Source organism: Momordica charantia, assembly GCF_013281855.1.
Source record: "Momordica charantia cultivar OHB3-1 chromosome 4 unlocalized genomic scaffold, Mcharantia_2.0 BLBB01000004.1, whole genome shotgun sequence".
NCBI lineage: Eukaryota > Viridiplantae > Streptophyta > Magnoliopsida > Cucurbitales > Cucurbitaceae > Momordica > Momordica charantia.
The window spans coordinates 27,956,355-27,972,802 of record NW_028275162.1 but is presented as its reverse complement, the minus strand read 5'-3'; the positions used below and the strand labels follow the sequence as shown (position 1 = coordinate 27,972,802).

The following is a 16,448-nucleotide window of genomic DNA, read 5'->3' as shown; positions in this document are numbered from 1 at the left end:
TAATGCGAATAATTTTTGCAATTCGCCGTCATTTTTACCTTTATCATTTCATTAATCATATTATTATGATGTAGAGTTGAAGTAATACATTAATTAGTCTACAGTAAATTGAAATTTAATATTAAATTAGATTAATTTCATACGCCAATATTGTATTTAAAACTAAATAACACTATTTTTTTAGAACATTAAATGCCTCTAATAATTTTTATAAGATTCTTACTAACAAAACATGGCAAAGAAACACAACAATCTTACACCGTAATATCTCTGGTTTTCAGTCCTCTAAAGATATCAAACATATACTCGAGATTCTTGCAAGCAAACGACCCGTTAACGATTTGTTAGCTCGTAAAACGACATCTAGATCCGCTACATATGAATCTGTAAATCTAGAGCCTCATTAAAGCTACACAAGCCTTGAAATCTTTTGAGTTCAAGTTCAAGCCACCTGAGGAATGGTGGTTAGTGATTCTTGGATCTTCTCCTCTGCAAAAGAAAGATCTGTCATCCCTCCTTGCAGGTACTTCTCATAAGCTGGCAAGTCGAAGTGACCGTGCCCGCACATGGCTGTGAGAATAACTTTCGATTCTCCGGTTTCCCGACACCGAAGAGCCTCTCGGATCGTTGCAGCTATGGCGTGAGTTGGCTCGGGAGCTGCTATTAGTCCTTCTGATCGAGCAAACTGTATTGCACCTGCAAACAAAGAGAAACTCAGTTGCTGTTGCTGTTGCTGTAATTCCAGTAGTTGGTTCGCTTAACTTTTGAATAAATTCTGGTACCTTGAAAGCACTCTGTCTGGGGAAGTGATATAGCTTCCAAAAGACCGAGATTATAGACATGTGAGATCAATGGAGCCATACCATGATACCGTAATCCACCTGCGAAAAAGTGTTGAGCCGAGACGATGATCAAGAGAAACAAAGAGTTTGATGCATTATATCTGTTTCGATAGCGTATTATGTGTTACCACTTACCAGCATGAATTGGGTCAGGAATGAAGTTGTGACCAAGGGTGTGCATCTTCATCAATGGAGTCATCCCGGCTGTATCGCCAAAATCGTAAGCGTAGACGCCTTTTGTTAACGAAGGACAGGCTGCGGGTTCAACTGCTCTAAGAATGGGGTTTATTTTCCCAGCAAGTTTCTCGCGGAGGAACGGGAAGCTAAGACCAGCAAAATTTGATCCACCACCGGTGCATCCTATGATGACATCCGGGCTCTCGCCTAAAGCTTCCATTTGTTTTAGACACTCTTCACCAATGACGGTTTGGTGAAGCAAAACATGGTTGAGGACACTTCCCAAACAGTACTTGGTATCAGCATTCAGAGCTGCAACCTCCACAGCTTCTGAAATGGCAATTCCTAAACTTCCCGGGCTCGAGGGGTCGACTTGAAGCAATTTTCTACCTGCATCTGTAAGATCTGAAGGAGATGGGTGGACTTTCACCCCCCAAGTTTGCATCATCAGTCGTCGATACGGTTTTTGATCATAAGAAGCACGCACTTGCCACACCTATTTAACAAAACAAGACAAATTCACTGTGATATGTTTCAGAAGCAACCAAGAAGTATAAGTTTTGAACAGTTTTCTCGACATCTAAATCGATAGTTGATCGTAACTTCGATTTTATACTACATATCAATCACAACTATTTCCCCTTACCTCACAACCGAGACCGAATATGCTACAAGCAAAGGCCAAAGCGCTTCCCCATTGACCAGCCCCAGTTTCTGTAACAACATTCTTGACACCTTCCTGTACATTATACCAAACCTGTGGAACAGCAGAGTTCGCTTTATGTGATCCGGCAGGGCTGACTCCTTCATACTTGTAGTAAATTCGGGCTGGCGTGTCAAGAAGCTTCTCTAACCTCTTGGCTCTAACATAGATCGAAAACGCTGTTAGATACTCTAGAGCAATGAAAAATGCAAGTATGGAAAACTTAGCAGGGAAAGGATTCAAGATGTCATACAGAAAACATTATGGCAAATAAGCTTGCATACATTTTAAGGACATACCATACCACAAACCTGATAAGAGGAGTCGGGCGCCAAAGCCCGTAGATATCAACAACTTCGTCGGGGATGTTTATGTACCGATCAGTACTGGCCTCTTGCTCAATCAATGCATCAGGAAAGAGAGGTGATAAATCTTGGGGTTTGATTGGTTGGAAAGTCTTGGGATGCAACGGAGGAGGAGGTTTTACAGGAAGATCTGCAACCAGATTGTACCATCGACGCGGGACCTCGACTGGCTTTAAATTACGATTCGATGCTGCTCTTGTTCTATAACCATTTGAGAACCTCAAATTTCTTGGATTTCTCTTTAGTGAAAGGCGTCCAGGCAGTTCCTCCCCAACTGAGGTGAAGTAGTTTAAATGGTCAGAAATGTGGGGAACGGGGCAGAGAGGGAGGGAGGGTGGTGTAAAGATATAAGTATCCATTGGGGAATCATCACAGCATTTTCATTAAATGTTCTCTATAGCTAAGATGATTTACTCTCCTTTAAAAAAAAATAAAAAATTTACCAGAAACTTAGGCTTTCATCGAGAGAAATGAAAAGATATACAAAGGCGTATAAAATGACAGTCCGACAAAAGGAGGTCCTCCAGATAAAGGAACTCCAATCCAAAGAATAACACCTGACCGATAATTACAGAATGCCTTAGAAGCGAAGTCCCACGATAATGATTTACTCTATTAAGTTTGGAAAGCAAAGCAGGAAAATGCAGTTTACTGTGAAAAATAAAAGAAAAGGCAAAAGTGGATTCAGAATCATCACATGTCTGACTAAAGCAAGCAAAAAGCTTCCAAAACACAGCAGCATATCATCAAGCAATAAACCAGACAAATGCCACTTCAACAGTGAAATCTGCCACTTCAACAGTGAAATCTCTCTCTCTCTTACAGATACTGTTTCTTGCCTTTAATTTTACAGCTGATGTTGGTTTTACAGTCCACCATCTTTCATTTCCTCAAGGCCAAAAGAGGAAAAAAAAAACAACTAGATTATGTCCAAACCAAAAATCCCCACAGATTCTGCAATTTCATCTCCAAACTTTAACCAAAAGCAAAGGTCATTTTGAAGGTAAAACAAGATTCCACAATCTGAGTCAGAACTAAAAGACACAAAGAAGTAGAGAAATGACTAAACAAAGCGCGATCAACGTCCACAAGAAGTAAAATGAAAAGGGTTCACGATTCGATCCATTTACAGCTTCATTTCATAGCAGGTGAAGTTGGAAACCAAGATAAAGGAAGATATAAACACAGAAAAAGAAGGGGAAAATGAAGTGCCTCTGCCATTGATGGCTGGAGAAGTCGACGATGCAGCAACAAGGAAGTGAGAGGCCATTTTCCCAGACGGATTTTCAACCTTCTCTGTGAAAAAACGAAGAAATTGAAGCGTGAAAACGGATGAAATGAGAAGCTGTGGAAGATCAAAAGAATGCAAACAGGGTTGGTGCGTAGGATCGATATCAGTCAAATTTTCTACTAATAGTCGTCGGAGAAGAATAGTCAAATGTAAGGATCTGAAGAAATTAAATATGGATGACTTCAGCTAGACGCAGTGCGATGCGACACGACAACGGAGTCTTGTTTTCTTCTTCTTCGTTTTAAATTTGAGAAAGAAAAAGGAAAAACATTAATTATTGAGATTGTGATTGAAAAGATACAAGAGAGTGTTGGTTTGGGAAGATCAATTTGCAAAGCAATTTTTAGAAACAGCACTTTGAAAAATTAATCCAAATATATATTTTCTTTTTGTAGAAAAAATATAGTTTTCATAATCACTCATCACGCAGCCCAAACTTTGAAAAAGTCTGACCCGGATGAACATTATACTTTGTAAGAGTTGAATATCCACTTAGTCAAGGGAGTCATGATCGGGTTAGGTTGGGTTAGAGTTGCAATATTTTTTAGACTCAATTTAATTGTTCGGATGGTAATTTATTCCATTTGAACAATTCTTATTTCGTAAAAAAGAAAAAAAAAACTCAAACAACTCTTATTTAAATAATAAACTTGAGGTATAATTAAAAAAAAAAAGTAAATGATAATATCTTAAATGTTTTTTTATACAGTGTTGTCACTTTTCAATCCAGATTCGTGAGTCAAATTTTTTTTTAATGCGGTGAAAAGGTTCACTAATTTTTTTTTTTAAATTGTTGTATAATAACTAATTCATAAAAAGTTATTAAATGAAATAAAATTAAAATAAATATAACCGGATGTAATTTTTAGGAGAATTAAAAGAAATTTTTTTTAAAATTAATAATAAGTTTTGGTTTGGTCTAACCCAAATTTATTATATGTGAACTTTTGAACTAATCTAAATTATAGAATTTTCATTTATTTGAACCCAATCCAACTCGAATAAAGGCGTCAGTTTGTGGAACCATTTAAACCTTTTTTTTTTCTGTGACAAAATCTAAACCTATTCTTAAAACTTATGAACCAAAATTGCAGGATTTTAAAACATTAGCATAAACTCTAAGCCCAAAAGCATACTTTTTCCCTTTTTTTTCCGAAAAAATACAACTTCAATCCATGTCACTTAAGTTTTAAAATTAAAAACTAATTTGAATGGTGAAAACTTATCCTCGACACCTTTTAAACTTTTTTTTTTCCTTTTAATCCATCTACCTATTAAATACAAAATAGAAAATTATCGATTTTATTAAACACAAAATTCTATTTTCTATCTAATAGATTCGTTAATTAAAAAAAAAAGACGAAGATCTATTAGACACTTTTAAAATCAATGGTCAATGGACTTATTAGACACAAAATTGAAAGTTTAACGGCCTACTAAATACCAGATACCGACCTAAAAGTCCAGATATTTAACTTTATTTTATTCTCTAACAAACAGACGTCTCAAAATTTGTATTATTTTGAAACACATAAGTTATAGAAGAAAAGAAAAGACATAAATAAATAAAAACCATCTTTTAAGCGAAGTAGCTCATGCATCTAATTTGAGAAATTTCTTAATGATACCCATCATCTCACCACCAGGAAACCGCCCAAGACATCCCCTGGCAGCTGCAATCTCATCAAACTCCCAAACTGAGTCACCTCCAAAAGCTTCACACTCTTTGCTCCTCCCCTCCACCTTTTGGACTTCTCTCCAGTCCAAGTCCTCGCCGGGTACTATCGTTGGGAGCGGAAACGGGTCGAGGGAAATGCCTGCAATTACCGACTCCCCGCCCACAGCGCCAACAAAGTCTTTCAATCTACATATTGCAAACGGAACTGGCTCAAAGCTGTGATCTCCATACTCAACTGGAGTAGAATGATCTCCAGTCACGCACAGGTAGTACTGGAAATCCCCAGTAGATTCTGACTTCCAAAGAAGCTTGGCTAGTTGTCCTATTGCTTTATCAACAGCTTCCATTCCCTTAACTTTGAATATTGTTGCCTTATCGTGCCCTGCGTCGTCTATTGCCTACAATATCAGAAGCCGAACACTACTCTCAATGATATCTACAGTATCATGAGATAAACAAAACCATACTAAAAAGTAACCAAGATTGGAAATTCAAGTAAGAGTATTGCTATGATTGAGTTTATGTAATCTGGGAATCTGACTTTCCTTTTGTATAAGAACTTTGAAGTCAATCTTCAACAGGCAAAAACTTTGCATTAGTGTGTGCTTGGCATAGTTATTGCATATGTAGTGAGAACTTCATAAGAAGGTTTCCCAAAGATTATTAACTAATCGATGCATTCTGGGGAGTTGAGGAGAAAATGGACTGACCTTCACATGAAGGAACCCAAAATCATAACCATCTGCCCGACCTGGTTTGAACTCATCTTCTCCCGGCACAAAAACATTGGGACAAGCTTGTAAAGGAGCTGAGAGTCCCTTTGCTATTGCAGTGGCTTTAGAGGTTAAAAGTGTTCGATAATCTCCGGTTGCTCCCGGAGCATCTAGGATATCAATTCCTAGTGATAAGCCCAGACCAGCTATAATTTTAGTGGGAGCAACCATGCATGGCCACAAATCATGTTTCTTCTCAAATGAAGGAACCTGTTGTGCAGATTGAAAACTGTGAGAAAGAGTCAGCCCATTGAAGAGAATTTCACGGATGCAGTCAGTGTCGTCGAATGACATCTCACTAAAAGGCAAAAGCTCATCACAAGATCCCAAGTTTTCTACCCAACTCAAAGAATACAAGTTCTTCAAGTGCATGATTTACATGTTGCAATGCAACCGATTCTATTTTTCATAAATGTAAGAGGGCTATGAAACGAACATCATTCTGAGTGTATCTCGCTTTTGCATTTTGTGGGAGGTGAAGCAGCACCAAATGAAAGGAAGTAGAAACACCATCACAGCAATCTTATTAATGGAAGCTCCATGCAAATAGCATAGAAAAGAAAACAAACAAACCTCAATTCGAATACCACAACCTCGTAAAAGAACAATGTTGGCTATGTTCTTCCTTTCTGCCGCCCGCTTTGCATTTATTGGGTGAGAAACCAGGATTCGTGAGATTTCCTTGGATAACTCATTAACAACAGCTGCAGTAAGCTTCGCTTCATCAGAACCATCTAAAGCCTCTGCTTGCAAAAGCAAGCGGTTGTCCTTCAAAGGGTCTGTTCCTGATATATTCCCACTCAAATTTGGTCCTTTTACAACCACTCCACATCTATGCTCCGTGGCATATCTGTAGGGAGATAAAAGAAGAGGAAGAGATATATCTTATTATCCGGCTTTAAGATTAGAAGTCTTGAACAAAGAATATGGCCATATGAGATCAGATCAGAGGACCTAAATGACTCTTTTACACTAGGAATTATAATCCATTTTAGACTTCTTTGACAACTCTTGTAACTAAAATCTATCTGCGGATTCTCACTTTTCTGATACCAGATGAATTGATATATTGAAATATTGTTATACAACGTATGCTTATTTATAAACTGATTGAATCTACCAGATATGATGAAACATTTGAAATGATACAGGGGGTACCAACTACCTCACTCGAACTTCGTACTCTGGGAAACTTGGTATCTTCATTCTATCAAGTGCTGCACATAAGATTGGCCCTTCCTCCTCGAAGTGTCTATCAGCCCTCCTACTGGTTACTATTCCCGTTTTCTCGTCCAAAGTAGCAAAGTTTGACTACAATTGTGAAGTCACTAGTCAATTTGCAGACTAAAAAAATGAAAAAGAAGAACTATGATGATACTCTTTCCACATTTCCCAACAAAAATAGCCAGAAGAATAGAGAAGATGAAATTAAAAAAAAAATAAAAATAAAATCACAAATGAAGGTCTCCAGTAAGAAGACAATGTGAATGTAGGTACAATGCGAGTGGAACAATGAAAGAGAATGGATATAGCAACAACAATACAAGTTCCCAGTTCCAGACAAAAATTAACCGGACAGATAGAGGGGAATTTGGTTTTAATTATATGATTTAGTTACAAGATTTCTCCTTTAGAAAGAGTCTAAGATTCAGTGAAAAGCAGTAAGTCGTAAAATTATGAGAAATTTTAACATTTGTTTCCATGCCAAGTAATAGGTTTTAACAGATCACATAAGATTTGCATAAATTTTCCATCACTCATTGAGTTCAGACTCTCTAAACTTGAAGAGAAAACATCCAGCTAAGCCAATTATTGCCTTCTCTTTTCATTATTTAACTAAAAACCTAGACCAATCAAAATCTTATTGCGTTTCCATCTTATGCGTATTCTAGTTTCAAGAGCCAGTAATAAATGATTAAAAAGTAGGAAGGACTATAATGTAGGAGAAAAATAGAGATTTTCAAGAACTCAAAGTACACCTTGAACGCAATGTCTCCAGGTAACATAGCCAATCCTGCTCCCATGGACTCGAATGCACCTCGACCCCTATAATATACTCTTGGGTCATAGCCCAGTAGAGAAAGATGAGCTGTGTCACTTCCACAGCCCAACCCTACTTCGACAGGGTCCATGAGACCATTAACACCAGCAGAAGCAATCGCATCCAAGTTAGGTACTTTGGCCACTTGCAGAGGAGTCATAAATCCAAATTTTGGTAACGAGACATCACCCAGTCCATCAATAAGCACAAAAGCCACTCTTTTCTTAGGTTGCTGGGGATTAACCATGATTGCACAATCTCGGTGCTCCAGATCACTTTTTCCTGCTTCCTAAATATCAAACAGGATCACAATCACAATGCCAGTGGACAGGGTTGCAATGTAACAAACCCAAACTTATGCAAATAAAAGTTGAAGCCTCATTCCATAACAATTTCCTTCTTGTTTTAGAACTCCTTCCCCTCTTTTGAGTTCTTACAAAAGAAGAAACTTTTAGAAACTACTTCTTTTAGTTTTTAAATTTTGATAAAAAAAAAATTAAAAACACTTCAAAACTGTGGATAACATAACATAGAGATTATGAATAAACAAGCCTCTGTTTTGAAAACAGAAAATTAAAATTGGCTATCAAACATGTCCTGTAGACAACTTTCCTCCAAAAAAATAAATATTAGATAAAAAAAATGAATTACCTAATGAACTGGCAAGTGCTCAGAAATATTTCTGCTCAATTATCAATGCAGTTGCAATAGTCAAATAATCCAGAAATCCCTTAACAGATGTATGGATGCAACCTGTCAACAATGCAGAAGCTCAATAATACTTGTTAAAGAGAAAATTGTAACGGATTTCCATCAAAACATCCAAGCTTTAGAAACGAATTGCATTGGATCAAGCAGATAAAGATTCAACCTCAATTTTCGATAACAGACAGGTAAAGAAATAAAGATTGCAAGGTGAGCCACCCTGTATTTTTACATATTTCATTGAAATCGACAAAGACGCCGAAGCAATTCCGTACCTCAAGAGCCTCTGCGCAGGTTTTAGTCTGAACCCATAAGAGGACGGAATATGAACACCCTGTAAAGTTCTGCTTTGGATGGCCTATAACAAGTCGCGAGCATTTTCCCCCATTCCAACTTTATTCCGCTTTCCAAATCACTTTCGACAGTGGAAATGTTCAAAACTCCAAAATAAAAGATGAGATTCTCGGAATCTATATACCGATCAACGAATAAATAAGAGAACAAATATATAATACCCAAAATGAGGTGCAGAACAAGACAAGAAAAGATAATGTTGAATTGAACTGAACAAGTAAGATAATTACAACTTACAACTATTTTTAAGGATTAAAGAAATGGAAGTAAAGTATGAAGTAAAATTCAAAAAATGCTTACAATTACTCCATTTTTAGGATCTAGCGATCCAATCTCTAGCCCGTAAAGAGAGGGGGATCAAGAAACAGATGCTGGCCGCTGCGAAGCGATCTGTTTGTCGACGGGGAGAGAAGGCGGCCGGCGGTGGTTTATCGAGTGACGGAGCAAGGATGGCCGGATTTCACAGGGGAAGCCGATGGGAAGAGAGAACCGAGAGCGATAATATTTTTCAATTACATTGAGAATTAAAATTTGTTGAACAAAATACAAAGAATTTTGTTTTTTGACAAAGAATGTTAAATTACAAGTTTATTCCTTATTTTATTTTTAACTTTAACTTCAATTCGGTTTTTTTTTTTCTTTTTTTTTTGGTTTTGTTGGCATGGATCAGTTTATTGTTATATTATTTACCTTTTAAAGTCAAAAATTCAAATTCTTTGGCTCTTTATTGAAGGTAAAGTTTTGGAGTATTGAAAAGAATTTTTAAAATTACGTATAAGATGTCCCATCAACTTTTATATATAGACACGCAGATAATTATCTTCAATTATTCTTAGGATGGAAGGGAGTTAAATCTATAGATTTAGAAATTCATTTTGGACAGTCGAACCTTTCGATTAGTGAGATAATGAGAATAAACTTCATCGTCAAGAGGGAAAGAGTCCATATCACCATCTAAGACCCTTAAATGACCACTCGGTGATAAAAGAGGTAAAGGTGTAAAGACAGTCGAGACGCGTAGAAGCAGCCCCTTTGAAAAAGTGAATTTTCTCGAGAATTGGCAAAAATTTCACCTATTAACTTTTAAATATTTAAGAGAGAAGCAAATGGAAGGTATAGACTTTTGAATTATGACAAATAGTTCCACTAGTAAAATATAATGTTGTATAAATGCTAAACTAAAATTGCCAATGTACACACAAAAACTTAGTTTGGAGAGTTGAATGCTCCACTCTTAATTTATACAAAGACTAAACTAAAAGTAAAAACGTATAATGACAAAATATAATTAATTGTCTTTAAAAAAATATATATAAATAATTTTATATCATAATAAAAGAAATAAATTTTGTTTTTTTCCGTACACAAAAAGATTTTGAAAAATGAAAACATTTGAGATTCCATAACTTTCTTTGTTTTTTTAACACATGAAGATTCCATTCATATCCCTCTCTTCCAATTTGTTTCTTCTGTGACAATTGAGCTTACATCCATCATCTATTTGTTTCTATATGAGATGGAGACACAAGCAACTTGTCCTTTCAATTCAAACAACAAGTTCTAGTTCATGCAAATAAGATAAGAAATTATAGGTCTAACTCGTAGTTGAATAGAAGAGATACTTCTTTTTCTTTCAATATGATTTAAAGATTGGAACTGAAAATGCAATTCATGTGTATAACGACATTATAGTATATTTTAAATATACAAACTTTCAAGCTTATAAGTTCAAAAATAAAATTCAAACCTCGGATTCACTAAAATGTGAAATGATACCATTTAAAACTTCCCAAAGGTTCAAATTACAAGTAAATATTGTAAAAAAGGAAACAAGTACAAAGAAATTGCAAATCTTTGAAGTGGCTAATGGCTCCTCTTTCACCCCAAGTATTCTTTCACTCTCCTTGCCATCTCCTTTCTGCATGCATCAAGAAATCTTACCAAGTTAGTTTCGAATTTCATTTTTGTACATAAACTTTGACTACGAGAGAGTGCTTTTACCTCATAAGTTGTCTATCCAAATTCGACGTAGATAAGAGACCTCTATTTTCTTCGGCCCTTCTTAAGAGATATGGCATTACCATATCCACAGGTCCAAATGGCATGTATTTGCTCACTTGAAAGCCTGCATTTCTCAATCCAAATGAAAGTGCTTCTGACATTCCATACAATTGGGCAAACTCTAACTTTTGCTTCAACTTTCCAATCCCTATATCATATGCTTTGCTAGCTGCCAATTTCCCTATTCAAAAACACCATAAAATTTTCATTAAACATAGTTCAAAAGCCTTAAAATATGAAGAAAGAGTTATATGAAGCACAGTTCTTTTTCTTTTACCTGATTCCACGTTGTGGGTTGCGAGAATAACTCCACTCGAGCCATTGGCGATGTTGTCGAGTAGGAAAGATGCGCAGCTGTTGTAGCACGAATGCGTTTCCTGAATGCTGTTATGAATCGGAGATTCAAACCCTAAAGAAGAAGCAATTTTGGATTCGCTCGACATGTAAGCACCTCTCACCAGCTTAATCCCGAGCGGGACTTTCATATCGTCAGCAGCCTTAGCCACTAACAACAATCGGTCTTTCGCGTCCTTTAGATACGCTTGAACGGTCCCGTACACAATCGGGTTGTTGTCTTTATTGTGGATGATGGCGGCGGAGTACGTGAAGTAATCGATAGCGGGTTGGACTTTGGTGTGCTCGGCGTCGATGGCCAATGGAACATTGGCATCAACACAACTTTGGCAGATCTTCATGAGCCTCTGATGGCTAATTTGGAGGCTTTGTTCTTCTTGTGGTGTTAGGGGATTGGGTTGGTGGAGAGTGTGATAGAGAGGGCTTGACTGGGAGAAAATTGGGAAAGTTTTGAGCTTCCATGGGAGATTGAAACAAGGGTTTTTTTGTTGCCATCTTAACAAATCACTAACTCTCTCAAGCAATCTCAATGGACAAATTGCACTTACTTTAGCCACCACAAAACTTGCCTATCAAAAGCACAAATTTTCTCAGGAAACAAACAGAAAATTGCCAAATTGGAAACAGACAGCTCTTCAATTGATGAACAAATTCAATTCGATGACAATTCCAAGATTGTTACTCTTAAAAATGCTTTTGAAGAAATCAAATGCCACGTGGCGATATATCATCCATTAGAGAGACTGACGTGGCAGCATTATCCTGTCTAACTATGTTGCTTAAATAGCATGACCATTGACCATTCCAGAAGCAAAGTGCTAACTTTTTTATAACAATAAGTTATTGACTTTTTTCTTTTAATTTTCCTAGATAACATAATATAGATAAATATTTTTAGATATAGTCTAAAGTTTAAAATTTTTATGTAATGTAAAATATACTAAGATTATAGTATATTTTTAAAAAAAAATGAAGGTGTGACATTTTAAAAGATACAGTGAAATTTTATTTTATTTTATTTTTCCTTTCTCAAATTTGTCATTTTCCATTAAAAAAGCTGAGTCACACCCACGCAAACAGAGCTTTTCGAAGAATCCAGATGCTGTAATTCTAAAGGTTCAACCTATTTTATTTATTTTATCTTTGCAAAAAAAAAAAAGAATCTTATTTCTTTTCTTTTTTTTTAATATTTTAATCACTAAAATTCTGTATCTATTTTGTTTTCATTCAAAGATTTTGAATATTCTGTCTTGATCGTAAACTTGAAAGAAAAGATACAAATTTTCAGCATCAATTCTTGCTCTAAAAAACTTTCCATTTAACTCCATTCAATCACGAAAATTAAAATAGTTTTTCATAGAAAAAAAAAAAGAAAAATAGAAGCGGATGATCGGATCGTGAACTTACAGAAGCCGGGGGGAGCGATCGAGTGGATTCGATCGTACGAAGAAACCCATCAAGATTCTGATCACACGCCACGTCATCATCGGCGTATTCGAGGGCATAATCCAGCATGCTTCTCAATCCGGCGTCGTTTAGTCTCCGGACGGTGTTTCCGACGGCGGCGTAATCCTCGCCGGCGCAAAAATTCTGGTAAAAACTGTGTCTAACGGCTCCCAAAACCGCGTCGCGAATCACCTCCACCTCCATCAGCCTCGAGTTCATGACCCACATTCCGACGTCCACGACGGGGCCCACGGCGGCGACGTGGAGGTTCGCGGCAGCGCGTAGGAGCGCCGGCGTCGATACGGACCCGAACAGAGCCCTCGTGTCGGCGAAATCGATGTTGGGTGTCGCCGACGGGGTGGTGGTGAGATGGAGCGGGGAGTCGGCGGCGGAGAAGGCGGCGGCGGCTGGGGAGGAGGCGGCGGCGGAGGAGTTTAGCGGCCGAGTGAAGGCCAAAAACGAGAGGTTTTTGAGGATCTTTGCCTGGTGGCGGTTTACTCTTCTAGCCATCAATTTTTTTTTTAATCAGAAAAATTTTCTCTTTTTTTTTTCTTTTTTTCTTTTTTGTTGTGAGCTTTCTTGTCTGACCTGTGGGGTTTAAATAGAGGAAAAAACTTGACAGATGGGCAGTGGGTTATGATCCCCTACAACACGTCACACCCATGCCTCCAATGAATGTTCTGACGTGGACGAATCTGGTGGCGATCCTCTTGTCTCCAAGAAAACAAATTAAATTAGTTTCGTTTTAGAATTAGGATTAATTGGAATTCGAAAATAAAATAAAAAAATGTGGGTTTTTGGCGGTGGTGCGAAGTAGGGGATTGTGTCTCTTGTGGATTAGAGAGGTTGCTGACGTCATAAAAAAATGTGAGGAAAATAAATTCTTGGATAGAATTGAATCAAACCAATTCTATTTGTTTGACTTGTTTTACCCCACGAAATTTGGTTTCGGGAATTCTCTTGGATTCAGACATCATCGTCATTTGCCGTGTTTAGCTTTTTAATTATCCGATTGCAAACAAAAAATAAATAATTTTAATTTTCTTAAAGTTCTATCAATTTCGAATTAGAGCTTATAGTTATTTCCTGTTTTTTTAGTTCAAAATTTGGTAATACTGATGTCATATATCTATCAATCAGACTCAATTGTTAGGTCTTGTTATTAACTATGTAATTGTTAGGTCTTGTTATTAACTATGTTAATTGAATGCTGATGTCATATATCTATAATCATATTCTTAATGTAGGGTGAGAATTTAACTTACCATTTCATAGGAGCAGACATAACATAACTATTAAATTATGCTTATGTTGATGATTATTTGTCTTTTGTAGTACGTCATTTAACTAATTAATATATATGTCATATCGATGTTTTATTTTGTTTTATTATATTTTTAGATTATGGTAATCAAGTATTTATGTGATATATCGATAATCTATTGGGTTGTTTTTTTATTATTGCATCATAACATAAATGTATTTTGAGAATTTTAAATTATGACTTTTTAGAAGTAATTAAAATATTAATTATGCTCATGTTTATAGTTGTTTATCTCCTTACAGTATGTCAGTTAACTAATAGGATATCTAAGATTATATTATTAGATTATATTATTTAAAAACTTGAGCATAGTTCAATTGGTTAATACATTAATTTCCGATTAAAAGATTCGTGAATTCGAATTTCTACCCCACACATTGTAATAAAAAGAAAATTTATGTTATTTGAATTAAATATAGTTTAGATTATATTATTCAAATTATGATTTGAGATTATATCAAGCTTTTGTATCTAAATTAAAAGACCGAATGAATTCATAATCATTTATGTAAAATTGACACATTAATGATATATCTTAATAAAAAGTAAAAATACATTAATGGTATGTTAAAAATTAAATAAACATATAACTTAACCAATCTAAACATAACCGAACATTATTTACCTTTCTCAAAATTAAAAGTTCAATTTCCACCTCATATTTATTCACCTCAAAAGAAAAAAAAAAGCAAACGCACACACTTTAAAAAGTTTAAGAACATAATTAACTTTTTTTTTGTTAATTAAGAGATTAAATATGTGAAATTTAGATACTAAATTTGTAGTTTATGTTTTAAAAAATGAGGTTTATTTATAACTCCCAATTCTTTTTAATAAAATAGTAATGATTTCGACTGTTATAGTCCTAATCAACGTCACAATTTATTAAATTAAATGATTGATCATTGCAATGTCCTTTGAATTAATTCCTAAACCGTTACACTATTTAAATTAAATTTGACAAAAGAAAAGGAAACCAATGTGACATGGAATTTGATCTAAAACAAAATAATAAGAAATTAGAAAAGATGACGTGGGAGAGTGAAAACATGCCACGTGTTTTCTTATCGTAGAACGTGTTGCATCTGATCAGAACCCACTTTTTGTTTTGTCTATTTATTCCCAACTTGAGGGGAGCAAAAAAAAAGAGAGAGATTAGTGGTGAAGTGATTGCTAAAATCATCTTCTTAATCACTCTACTTTTAGTAAGATGAACATTTTCCCTAATTGTAATGAATTTTTAAATAAAATAAAATATATTTTTTTAAAATAATAATTTACCTTGAATCCAAAATTGATTAAACTTTTAATCAAATTACTTCATGAGAAATTTTAAACAAATAGGAGGATTAGGTTGAAGAAAAACGCACACAAAATTGGTGAAATCAACTTAATTTATTTGAAGGGTTAGTTCTTTCTAAAAAAAATGTATTGATTGGTTCAAATTTGAACTTAATTTGTAGATTTGGTTTAGTTTTGGTTTTTTGGCTTATTTGGTTAGTTTTTTGTGGTATGATTGGTATGTTTTTTAGTCTTAAATGAATGAATTTGTTTGACCAAAATTCTACTTAACCTAATTACCACTCCTGATTTTTTTGTGGTTATTAATATTAAGAGAAAAAAAAATACTTAAGTGTATTTATCGGTCAACACTCATTTTTTGTTAATTGCTATTAAAATTCTAATAATTAAGAGAGATAAATGTATAAATATATCATTTTTTCTGCTTTTAAAATAATTAAAAACTGTCGATTTTTTTTTCTTCCAAGTCAGATTATGATATCTAGAATAATAATTGCATTTTGCTGTGTCACTATGAGTGTGAATTTAGGTGTCATGTTCATCACATGACTCATGCTTACTAGATTTGTTTGTTTTTTTCCCAACATTCATTTTCATATAATGTCATCAACATAAATCGCCTCAAATAAACTTGACCAAATGTTGATCATTTAAAAAAAACCAAATTATCAAACCGAGTATAGCTCAACGATAATTGACATAAATATCTCCAATCAAGAGCTTGTGACTTCGAATCTCCATTCCAACATGTTGTATTAAAAAAAACAAAAAAAAAAAAAGAAACCAAATTTATGGGGTTAATATAAAAATTTGGTCATTGTACTATTTTGATTATTAACTTTGTTTAATTTATCCCCTATACTTTTGAAACGTCCATTTTGGTCCTTGTAATTTTAAAATTATCGTTTTAGTTCTATCATTTTCATTTTTATCTAATTTATTTCTATCATAATTTTAAAATGACATTTTATTCATGAAATTTTTTGAAATGAAGTCACAAATTTATATTTAAGAATTTCGATTGTGTAATAA

The 16,448-nt window shown here is 35.0% G+C and overlaps 3 protein-coding genes across 5 annotated transcripts; all 3 read right to left on the bottom strand.

Moving 5' to 3' along the window:
- Positions 1–235: 235 nt before the first annotated feature.
- Positions 236–3,508, bottom strand: TSBTYPE2 (tryptophan synthase beta type 2). The gene is made up of 6 exons (XM_022278624.2): positions 3,300–3,508; positions 2,034–2,361; positions 1,666–1,882; positions 978–1,515; positions 783–881; positions 236–696 (listed from the first exon to the last, which is right to left on the bottom strand). The coding sequence occupies exons 1-6, from the start codon at positions 3,355–3,357 to the stop codon at positions 443–445; spliced, it is 1,494 nt and encodes a 497-aa protein (XP_022134316.1). The 5' UTR covers positions 3,358–3,508; the 3' UTR covers positions 236–442.
- Positions 3,509–4,834: 1,326 nt separating this feature from the next.
- On the bottom strand, positions 4,835–9,466 carry LOC111006490 (uncharacterized). 2 transcript variants are annotated; one of them, XM_022278463.2, is made up of 8 exons: positions 9,230–9,466; positions 8,742–9,045; positions 8,522–8,623; positions 7,809–8,159; positions 6,995–7,140; positions 6,403–6,679; positions 5,767–6,039; positions 4,835–5,454 (listed from the first exon to the last, which is right to left on the bottom strand). In XM_022278463.2, the coding sequence occupies exons 4-8, from the start codon at positions 8,115–8,117 to the stop codon at positions 4,972–4,974; spliced, it is 1,488 nt and encodes a 495-aa protein (XP_022134155.1). In that variant the 5' UTR covers positions 8,118–8,159; positions 8,522–8,623; positions 8,742–9,045; positions 9,230–9,466; the 3' UTR covers positions 4,835–4,971. The 2 variants fall into 2 exon arrangements, with proteins under 2 accessions (XP_022134155.1, XP_022134154.1); XM_022278462.2 differs by having other exon boundaries at positions 8,851–9,045.
- A 1,216-nt stretch (positions 9,467–10,682) lies between these two features.
- Positions 10,683–13,376, bottom strand: LOC111006047 (proline dehydrogenase 2, mitochondrial). 2 transcript variants are annotated; one of them, XM_022277785.2, is made up of 4 exons: positions 12,752–13,376; positions 11,268–11,913; positions 10,931–11,171; positions 10,683–10,847 (listed from the first exon to the last, which is right to left on the bottom strand). In XM_022277785.2, exons 1-4 carry the CDS (start codon positions 13,298–13,300, stop codon positions 10,808–10,810), a joined length of 1,476 nt encoding a protein of 491 aa, XP_022133477.2. In that variant the 5' UTR covers positions 13,301–13,376; the 3' UTR covers positions 10,683–10,807. The 2 variants fall into 2 exon arrangements, with proteins under 2 accessions (XP_022133477.2, XP_087978731.1); XM_088122605.1 differs by lacking the exon at positions 10,683–10,847 and having other exon boundaries at positions 10,927–11,171.
- Between the last annotated feature and the right edge of the window lie 3,072 nt (positions 13,377–16,448).

Coding starts and splice junctions, on each gene's coding strand:
- TSBTYPE2 (XM_022278624.2), bottom strand. CDS start 3,357: ATGGCCTCTCACTTCCTTGTTGCTGCATCGTCGACTTCTCCAGCCATC. Junction 2,362..3,299: donor TCCAGCCATCAATGGCAGAG/GCACTTCATTTT, acceptor ACTTCACCTCAG/TTGGGGAGGAACTGCCTGGA. Junction 882..977: donor TCCTGACCCAATTCATGCTG/GTAAGTGGTAAC, acceptor ACTTTTTCGCAG/GTGGATTACGGTATCATGGT.
- LOC111006490 (XM_022278463.2), bottom strand. CDS start 8,117: ATGGTTAATCCCCAGCAACCTAAGAAAAGAGTGGCTTTTGTGCTTATT. Junction 7,141..7,808: donor CTGGAGACATTGCGTTCAAG/GTGTACTTTGAG, acceptor TCACAATTGTAG/TCAAACTTTGCTACTTTGGA. Junction 6,680..6,994: donor GAGTACGAAGTTCGAGTGAG/GTAGTTGGTACC, acceptor ATCTCCCTACAG/ATATGCCACGGAGCATAGAT.
- LOC111006047 (XM_022277785.2), bottom strand. CDS start 13,300: ATGGCTAGAAGAGTAAACCGCCACCAGGCAAAGATCCTCAAAAACCTC. Junction 11,914..12,751: donor GATCGCTCCCCCCGGCTTCT/GTAAGTTCACGA, acceptor TGCTTTTGATAG/GCAAGTTTTGTGGTGGCTAA. Junction 10,848..10,930: donor TTGGATAGACAACTTATGAG/GTAAAAGCACTC, acceptor TGATGCATGCAG/AAAGGAGATGGCAAGGAGAG.